Genomic DNA, 10,603 nt, shown 5'->3' with positions numbered 1-10,603 from the left:
CCGTGCATTCAATCATTAGCATCAATTTAATAATAATGGCATTTTATTTCATTCGTAAGAAATTAAGGGAGTATACAAAGAAATAAGAAAACCAATGAAACTGAAAAAAAAACAAATACAATTAGGGCAAGAAAAAACGGAATACATATATAGTTTTTTATTAAGCAATATCTGGGAATATTCCAATACTGTTAGCTGGGAGTGATCTGCAAATTAATTGTTTTTACTTTAGTTTGAATTGTCGATGACTTGAAGTCCGATTCCAGGTTCGAACTCCGATCATGTCACCTTCATGCATCTTTCAGTTTAGTAGTGTCTGGCAGACAGAGAGATCGAAATGCCGGGTCCCACAATGCCGACAGACACAATATATTACTAATTTCATAACGTCACTTTCAATATTCTTTGGGAAATGTACATTAGTGCAGATTGTCGATTTTAAGTAGGTGTAAAAGATAAGATGAGATATGACTTTATTTATTTAAATTGTTGTTCCAGAGTTCCCAGAAAAACAATAATGAAACTGAACACCGTTATTAGGTCAAGCTTGTCCTCCTCTCCTCTGTCTTTGAGGGTTCTGGTATTGGACCACAATAGCTGCTTGTTCTCTCTTCCAGGCTCTCTGGCCTCCACAGACATACCGTGCATTGCATATTATCAATAACCACATCTGTCTTTAAGGACACACTGTGGGTAGATGAAACCCTCACACACGAAGGGGTTTTTCTCTCGGTGTGCTCGTACTTGATCATTGACACACACACACACACACGTCTGTTCACAACTCACACACATTCTAAATATGTTTCAAAGACGGGCAAACAGGCTCAGGGCCAGACTGTACTCCTACCTGTCCTCACTGCGATACCACACAGAGTCATTGCGTATGCAAGCTAGTGTACTGTTTTGGTTACAGGAAGATTATTCTCTCTCAGGACGAAGGCTGACAAGGGAGGCCGTTCTCAAGGTTTTAGTTTTCCTACCATACATCCCACGCTTTCATGGTGCACACACACCACCAAACCACCACACACACACCCACACACCACACACACACACACACACACACACACACACACCACACACCACACCACACACACACACACACACACACACACACACACGAGCTGAAGACATTGTATCTGATTCATTATCTCTCGCTGTTTTCGGATCCTATTTTTTCATGTAGACTAATGCGTGCACCGAAGGGCCCTCTCCACGGGGCTGACAGTGGAGTCGGGTTTATGCAGCACAGCCTTGTTTCTCATATGTCAGTCTGACATCCGGCCATGTGAGGGGAAAGGCATTATTATTAGGAGCAGAAGCTTGGATGTGTACGCTCTTGTTATGCAGGACTGTATATGTGCATGTGTATGTTTATTTTATATAAATTGCTAAGCTATGCATTTATTTGGGATTTTAAATTCATATTTATTACCAATTTCATCTGTTTCCTCGAGCACAGATGTAGGTGGCGTCTCCCTTCATCACCTTCTCTGTTCGCACTTGCAACATGCCTGCAGTATGCGCTCTCTGATGTAATTGCATTGTGTGTGTGTGTGTGGTTTGTGTGTGTGTGTGTGTGTGTGTGTGTGTGTGTGTGTGTGTGTGTGTGTGTGGTGTGTGTGTGTTGTTGTGTGTGTCGTGGTGTGTGGTGTGTGTGTGTGTGGTTGTGTGTGTGTGTGTTTTCTGCCAGTCATGGGGAAGATCCGCAGTGCAGTGGGGAGTGCCCACTGCTTGATGTCCCAGAAGTTCCAGACAGTTCCGGGAGCTGTGTGAGGGAGAATCTGGTATGTGTCACCTCATCCTCTGCATCTTCCCCGGTCCGTCTTCCCCTCCCCCCACACACACACACACACCCCTGAACACTGAAATCATCCTGCACAAATCATGGTCGACAGGCCTGCGCTCGTTTACATGCATTCCAGGTAGAGCATGCACAGCAAAAACCTCATCTCTCTCAGAGGAGAGAACGTGCTGATCAGCAGGATGTGTTAGATGCTAATTTCCACTATGCTGCAAAAATACACTTGTATTTGATAGTTTCCGTTAATATATTATAATGCGTATTAATTGTATTCGATATATTTAATTTAAGCATGGAAGTGACTTCCAATCACTGCCAATAAACAGCAAACAACATAAGAGCACAAAGTACTAATATGAACCTGAAGGTTGCATAATTAGGGCCTATTTAATAAGACAACATGTTGTTGCAGCAGCTTTAACAAAGCAAGGAATTACACATAACATATTAAAGAGTATAGTGCATTGTTATTTATTAATTTAAATTTATATATATAAAAAGCTCTCATTGTTTTTCCTAAGGACTTGCACCTTGTATGCATTTGTCTCACTTAAAGCCAATTCTGGCAACTTTGGTTAAAAATCAAATCATGAAATTAGCAATGATGATGAGATGTGTTTAGATGCAGATTGGCAATATTGTTCCAAAAATACACTTGTATTTTATTGTTTGCGTTAATTATATTTCATTTAGCTGATGCTTTTTTTCCAAAGTGACTTACAATGAGTGCAATAAAAACATTAAATATGAACTCAGAACAACAAAATAATCATATGGAACCTGAGCATAGCATCATAGGGCCTATTCATTCAAATATGCATAATCGGAAGTGTGCAGGAGGTTTTCTTTTATATTTAAAGTGTTTAAGTATTATTTTTTGGTTTGACTAAGGTGGATAGATCCCTGCTTACTAATTACAATTATTTACAGCATAGTGCATTATTTATATTTTTAAAAGCTGTCATTCCCATTAAAAATGACCTTAACGTACGATCCCACACAAGGCAGCTTTAAAAAAAATCTTCCAACACTTCTCCTGACCATTGACTTTGAATGGTGACGTCACTTTGCCTCGCTTTTCGGCGAACTGCATTTTGGGGGAAGGCCAAAGCGAAGGATTTCCAGGATTTTCAGGATTCAAAAGTTTGAGCAATGTTAAACTTTGAAGCTGAGCTGGAAGCGTCAGCCAATCAAAATCCCGTTTATGGCAAATCTGACAGTCAGGCGCTAGCCAATGAAACCGCGTACAAGCCGGGAGAGGCCAGACCGCAGTTCATTCCTCATATTTCCAAACGAGAATTTACGGTAGCAAATCACCCGGTTCTTTCTGACAGTACTATTTACCGGGATACAGAACCGGAGGAACCAGGCATGGGAGGGGAGGTGGCAGAGACAGTGGGTGAAACTGGTAGGTTTTCGCCTGTTTGGGGAGTTTATATATATACCGGTATATATAAATATTGCTCGCATAAAATCCCCGGGGTTTTTTGCTTTGTATGTCGGGGGCGGGAGATTCATGTGATTGGTTGTTGGTCGCGTTGCTCGCAAAAAATCCCCAAGCTCTCAGACACGCCCAGCTCCAAGATTTTCAAGATTTTTTCAAAGCTACTGTGTGGACTTTCCGTTCTATGCATTTCACTCACTAAAAGGCCTATTCTGCCACTTTTGGTCAAATCAAATCATCATAACTCCCTTTTCAAAACATGTGTGATTGGCATGTAAACAATGTGCGTTTGTATGTTTGTGATCATGTGACCTGTGTGTTTACATGTATTTGTCACGCCTCAGAACCCCGACGCACACCCCCGCCCCGGCTCTCAGGACCTGGCAGGGTTCTGGGACATGCTGCAGCTCTCCATCGAGAACATCAGCCTGAAGTTTGACGAGCTGCACCAACTCAGAGCCAACAGCTGGAGACCTCTGAGCCCTCCAGACATTCAGGTGCCCACTCACACACGCACGTTCAAAAACATAACCTCATCGTTGGAACAGTAAAAACATTTGTTTGTTTGCTTCTTGATAAAAGCTACGGGTAAAATGTTTGTAATTTATTTTGAAGTGCAAGTATGTGTCCTGCTCTCTCTCCTTCCTGTTATGATTTGAAATGAATACGAGTATGTCGAGTGCAATTTCCCCGTTTTCCACCGTTCTTGTTGGAAACTGTTACATTAATATAAAGCAGGGGTGTCCAAACTACGGCCCGGGGGCCAAATGCGGCCAGCGGGTCATGTTAAATCGGCCCTCAGTAAATAAAAAAAGTAGAATGGAGTACGGCCCACAAATGAAACTTGTCTTGTATTGTACTTCTTAAATATATATGAAAACACATATTACACATTAGTATTCATGTGTTAAGAAGACCACAAATAAATTCAGTCAATTAAAGTTGGAAACATTTTCTATCATATCTTAGTTGATAAGAAAAAAGCCCAATGACTTATTTACATAACAAGCTTGAAATACACGCTTCCTATTTCTCCTTATGATAATCAATCTTCTGTTTTAAGAGATGAGCTGCCAACACTCTCAAGCATCATGTGCCTACATTTGATTGATTTTGCTAACTTATAACTGAACTTACGAGGCGATATACCTCTAGTGAGCGGACCAGACCTTCGTACATTTTTCTGTATGTGGCCCTCGGTGAAAAAAGTGTGGACACCCCTGATATAAAGTAAACACGTTCAGTTTGGACAAGACTCGAAGCTTCTATTACACAACACTAATGTCATTATGGGATGCTTTACTTACCCCGCATGTAATCTGCTGTCCTTACGTACACTGTTAAAGATTCTCAGCTAGCATGCAGATGTTGTGCCGTTGCCTGCCTGACGTCACCACTGTGTCTGTGTTTGTTGTCGACAGTGAGCTGCTTTTGAGAACCTCTCATCCTGCCATGCACCGTTGGGGCCTCTCCGTCTCCAATGGTCACTTTTACCTCACGCTTTGGCCACCGCCGTGCTCTCTTACCCACACAAATGGCTGCCACTGTGAACGTTCACCTCATTCAAATGCATGCATGCTGCTGCCGGCTGCTGCACCGCTCTCTCTCTCTCTCTCTCTCTCTCTCTCTCTCTCTCTCTCTCTCTCTCGCTCTCTCTCTCTCTCTCTCTAACCCCAAAGCACTGTGTTTACCAGAGGTGTAAAGTAACTAAGTACATTTACTCAAGAGGTACTGCACTTGAGTTTAAATGTTTTCCTACTTTTTACTTCTACTCCTCTACAGTTCAGAGGTAAATGGTGTACTTTTACTCCACTACATGTATTTAATACCTTTAGTTACTAGATTTGGATTAAAGATGTGAAATCTAATCAAGTGTTAAATCAGACTTTAGTTCCACCTGGAGTAAATCTACAAGCTACCCTGCAGAATACAAAGTCATTCAAACTAGCTGCACCTTTACCAGCTTTGAGAACACTTTCATGATCAATCATTATAAAACATATCATATATATTATTCTGAAATGGACCAATCTGCACAATGACTACTTTTACTGTCTCTACTTTCACTATATTTTGATGAGAATACTTTTCTACTTTTACTTGAGGAACATTTTGAATGCAGGACTTTTACTGTGACAGAGTATTCCTACACTCTGAGTACTTCTACTTTTACTCAAGTACAATAACTGAGTACTTCTACTTTTACTCAAGTATAAGTTCTGGGTACTTCTACTTTTACTCAAGTACAAGTTCTGGGTACTTCTACTTTTACTCACTATCATTTTGAATGCAGGACTTTTACTTGTAACATAGTATTCCTCCACACTTCTCCTCTTACTCAAGCACAAGATCTGAGTACTTCCACCCCCTGTGGTCATTAAGAGTTTGTCCTCCCATGTCCAGGAGAGAAGGATCCCCCCTCCCGTGCCAAAGAAGCCCCAGAAGGGCCACCCCCCCCTGGCTAGAGACCGCTCTCTGGAGAGCTCTGAGCGCCAGCGTGTGGAGGCCAGAAAGCGCCTGCTAGCTGCCAAGCGAGCGGCGTCCGTTCGTCAGAGCTCGGCCACGGAGAGCGCCGACAGCATCGAGATCTATATCCCAGAGGCTCAGACCAGACTATGAGACACTCAGATGCATGTCCTCACACACATGCCCTACACACTGTCCCTATAGCACCCAACGGTAAGGCTCGGGTGCTAACATAACCACGTTTTGTGCGGACTTCCCAAAATCACTGTGGGCTCAGTCTGGATGAAGAAATGTATATTTACAGTATTTAATTTATTTATTTATTTATCTATCTCCCCTCCCCTCCTCTCATTTCCTCCTCCCAGCTTTGATGTAGCAGTCCCTCCTCTTCCTCTCCCTCCTCCTCTTTCCCTCGCTGTCAAAAACTTATAAATCCCTTTTTTGAAGTGGCCTAACACCACAGAGAAAGCCAGGTGTAGCACAGCTTCATGTTGTTATGTTTCAGGTGGGCTGTGTGTGTGTGTGTGTGTGTGTGTGTGTGTGTGTGTGTGTGTGTGTGTGTGTGTGTGTGTGTGTGTGTGTGTGTGTGTGTAAACATGCCATCACACACACAAACACAACGAGTGATCAAATCAAACGGAGAAACACCTATTGACCTATTTATTGTTTGTTTAAAATTCCTTTAAATTCTGAATAAATACGATTACATTACAAAATCATGGTGAAACAGACTTCAGCCAATCGGGACGAGTTATGAACTACGGAAGAGAATTAGGGCAGAATCTCAGAATCTCAGAATTCCAACTTTTTATTTCAGAATTCCAACTTTTTTCTCAAAATTCCAACTATTTTCGGTACTAGGTAAATTGAGTTTTCCACATCTATAGGTAAAAAACTCAACTTCCCTCCTAACCCACTGCTCTGGCTTCGTAGCACACCCCCCTCCTTAAAGGAACCTTCAGTGTTAGTGAGCGAAACAATCGGCTCTCTGTCTTGAAACAGGTTTTTCCAGAGGTCAAAAGGTCAACAGGTCACCCTGCGCTCCTCAAGGTGAGCCGGAGCTGTTTTTGAGTCAGGAGCTGATTTTAAGCTTCTGCAGAGAGTGCCACGAACATAATCTGTGTGTGTGTGAGTGTGTGTGTGAGTGATAATAAGAGTGTGTGTGTGATTCATTTGGAAAGAGCTTCCTCTTCTCTAGGTCAGAAGATTAAGGTAGCAGAATCAACTAACTGGAAACACCGCCCGTCATTCACACTGAGCAACAACACACAATATAACACACGCATGATGACACTTATATTGTTTTATAAACAGGTTGAATCCTTCTCTCATATTGCATTTAAATTATTCTGACTACTGCTTCAACACTGGTACAGTTTTGAGACTGAAGGGCAGTTTCCTCCTCACTGTGTTCGCCTCCAAACCAAGCAATTATCATACAAAAGATATCCGATTTGTAATATTTTGTATTTGTGTTTTAATTTATTCTTTCGGGAAAACAATGACTGTTTAAAGACATTGCAGTTATTATGATAATGCACTGACGACAAGGCCCTCATACTGTGTTTGTTTTTATTTATTCTGCAGCATGTCTTTTCTGTTCCAGTGATCAGCCTTAATTTCTAATATGATAGTCGAGCACAACAGCAGTCTCAGGGGAAGATGTGTGTGTGAGTATGTGTGTGTGCGTGTGTGTGTACGTGTGTGTGTGTGTGTGTGACCCATGGCTTACTGTATATAATCCCTGTCACCAGAATAGGCCATGATCTTTAAAGAAAAGCACCCATGCCATCTTTTTAATGAACATCTCAGCCCTCAGAGCGGTGCAGTGATGACAGATTTCTGAAGCTAGCATCACAACGGGATTTTACCATTGGATTTCGGTATATCGCAGGAATTAGCCACACGTTTACGATACTTTCACGTTTTGTTCAGCAGGATAATCTCCACATATTAACACGTTGTGATATTTTAGAGTGTTAATAGCTATCGCCAGAAGTATTAAGCTAACGCTAGGCTATAAACAAACTACATCACGGTCGCACGGCTGCACACCGCTAAGCTAAAGGTGGCTAATGTTTGTTAGCAACCGCCATTCTTAAATTTGGGGTATTTACTGACGTAGGAGAACAAAACGTGAAAGTATCTAAAACTTGTGGTCTGAAACTGCAGTTTGGACGTGTTTGGCACCTGTGGGCCACCGTACAAAACTTCAAAACAAGCGAAGTGGTAAAATGCTAAGTAATTCCTGGGTTTTCGGACTCATTCCTGCACCACTCTATCACTACTTCAATGTAACACGGTATGTCTGTCAGCTGCTTGAATGTGGAGACAATCCTGAGCCAGTTTACCCCCACATTATTGTTTTTAAAAACAGAAATGCAGGACGTTGGTGTGAAGTCCAATCCTCTGTTTTGATCTGGGAAGAGTTTTGTGCCATTTGGATAATTCTAGGTACGGATATATATTCCTGTCCTTATTTAACGACTTCCTGATTGAGTGGCGTCTGTGAAGGAACTCAAGTGATGAAGTGTGGTATAATTTGTATTTCCTTTAGTTAAGTATAGAGAGGATGCATAATTAATAGATCAAACCTAATGCCATTTTATGTAGACGAAGCTCATTTGAGTATTTTTTACTTGTATTTGAATATGTCTGTCAAAAGGATTGACTTCTTATTTATGTTTATTATATTAACATATCAATATAACGCTCCTGGTATAGCAGGGAGGTAGAATGTTGGACACTCCAGCACTCCTGAAGCTTGTGATGTAGTTAAAGATTAAACATTTGTACATAAATGAATGTTTCCCTATGTAAACTAAAAAAAAAAAAACTATGAATATTAAGCAGATATACATTTTGTATTTACACTGTTGATGTTATGGCACGTGTATGAGCTCTTATCAGCATTAAAACAAATATATCATTGCCAGAACTTTGTCTTTCTTTCTCTTGGTGTTTCTCAATGTCGAGGACGCTTCCTTGGTAGGACATGTCCCTCCGAGTCAGGTATTTCAGAGGCTATGCGAGAATCCTTCCTTTCATTCGGAGAACGAAGAATAGCAAAGGCTAGCAAGTGTGCAGGTCATATGAGAGGCCCCGCCTTAAATCTTCCGCCAAAGATTTTGGAAATTGGTCCGTGCGCAAAGCATTGTGGGGATTTTAAGACCGCGAAGGATACACTGGTGCATCCTCGAAATATCCTGCAACGAAGAATTCAGTCCTCGGTATAATTCCAAGCATCCTGGACATTGGAACAGTCCTTCGGCGGGATTCGATGACGTAGCATCCTTGAAATAGTGGCTCTGGAGCATCCTTCCTTGACATTGAGAAACACCCTCTGTCTCCCCACTTGTGGACCCTGTGTCGACCTTTAACCTCACAATTTGGGCTTTTTAAACTAATGGTCAGATGTCAAAATGTTTACATGTGGCCATAATGCTCTTCCATAATAAACAAGTGCTCTAATGCCATGCATGCAGAATGTATGCCAGTTTACAAAAGTCTTCCCTAAGCTTAGTATCTGTACCACTCATAGATTGAATATAAAATAATGCTATGTTCAAAGGAACTAGGTATTAGTGTATGAGCTCCTACCACATTGGACAATATGCTGCTCCAAAAACAAGTAAACAAATAATTAAAACATGTTTTGGCTGGTAATAAGTAAAGTAAGTCTGCCAATAGATCTAGTGAAAATGTGCTTGGTAACATTTTGTGAACTAAGATGGGATATTTAGATAAATCAGAACTTGTAATTAGCTGCGAAATCTTATTTTGAACTATATTTTATCAGAAAAATAAGCCTTATGCTCATAAGTGTTCTGTTTTCTGATGTTAGTTGGTGAGTTTCCAAATGAAATGTAATAGAAAACTTGTTTAGTGGGAATGCTGATACAGTGAGCATTCCAACTCTCTGTTATGCTACGCACGAAATTCTTTATTATTCCGCCGGGTTATTTCGCACTGCTTCTTCTCCCACATTGAACGTCGCAGAAACTCCGTTCAGACATCAAAACGTTCAGCTCGGTCGGGAATCGATGGCTATTACTTTTTTATCAGGTACTGTGTCCACAAATATTAAACCTCGATTACTGCACAGGTCTCTAGTTTCAAAGGTACCACTAGTCTTAAAGGTAACAAGACTTACTCTCTATTTGGAGATTACCCTTACAAGAACAACTTCTTGGCAGTTGTCTATAACCGACTTTAAAGGTTCGCACTTCGTAGAGTTCCTTGAACTTCGTACACTTCACATTAAAAAACACATTGAAAGCCCAATTATAACCAGGAAAACCGTCTAATATTGATTCCACACGCCGACGACAAACCCCTTTCCACTCCGAACTAAATGTGTTACCCAAAAATTACCTCTGTACAACTTTCAAAAACAGTGAGAGTACTTTGATTCTGCCGTTAAAACAAATTTATAAAACGAATTAAAATTTAGAAAAAAAATAGAAAGTTGGATGCAAACAGTACTTTTACTACAGAGTCCTTACATCCGCAAACCTCTTAATACCGTCTAAATTTTCTTTTATACTTCCGTTTTTAATTTAAGACAGGAGGTGAGATCGACACTGTAGTGCGTGAGATTTTAGACTTGAGCACGGAATGAAATGGTTCCAGACTTGTTACAAATTATAGAGATTTTCATTGTTTAGGTCTAAATTTTCAAACACAATGTGCTTATTACAGTCTTTCTACACATTGTAAAATTTCAAACCTTACCAAAAGACTCACTTCATACTTCCTCGTCAAATCGTCAACTTCTTACTCTCGTCAATCGTCAACTTCAACGTACTTCTAACAAACTTCAGACTTCTCAAGAGGTAATCTGAAAGGTACAATTTTAACACTACATAGAGACCTTAATACTTTCA

The 10,603-nt window shown here is 40.8% G+C and overlaps 1 protein-coding gene across 1 annotated transcript; it reads left to right on the top strand.

Moving 5' to 3' along the window:
- Positions 1-1,700: 1,700 nt before the first annotated feature.
- LOC104964535 (disks large-associated protein 1-like) lies at positions 1,701-8,652 on the top strand. Its single transcript, XM_010793349.1, has 3 exons — positions 1,701-1,790; positions 3,596-3,748; positions 5,655-8,652. Exons 2-3 carry the CDS (start codon positions 3,650-3,652, stop codon positions 5,868-5,870), a joined length of 315 nt encoding a protein of 104 aa, XP_010791651.1. The 5' UTR covers positions 1,701-1,790; positions 3,596-3,649; the 3' UTR covers positions 5,871-8,652.
- The last annotated feature ends 1,951 nt before the right edge of the window (positions 8,653-10,603 follow it).

The sequence above is a fragment of the Notothenia coriiceps genome, unplaced genomic scaffold (genome assembly GCF_000735185.1).
Source record: "Notothenia coriiceps isolate Sejong01 unplaced genomic scaffold, NC01 NC01_scaffold00037244, whole genome shotgun sequence".
NCBI classification, from domain to species: domain Eukaryota; kingdom Metazoa; phylum Chordata; class Actinopteri; order Perciformes; family Nototheniidae; genus Notothenia; species Notothenia coriiceps.
Note: the sequence above shows the minus strand (reverse complement) of the source record. Positions and strands in the feature narration are given on the sequence as shown.

Coding starts and splice junctions, on each gene's coding strand:
- LOC104964535 (XM_010793349.1), top strand. CDS start 3,650: ATGCTGCAGCTCTCCATCGAGAACATCAGCCTGAAGTTTGACGAGCTG. Junction 3,749..5,654: donor TGAGCCCTCCAGACATTCAG/GTGCCCACTCAC, acceptor TCCCATGTCCAG/GAGAGAAGGATCCCCCCTCC.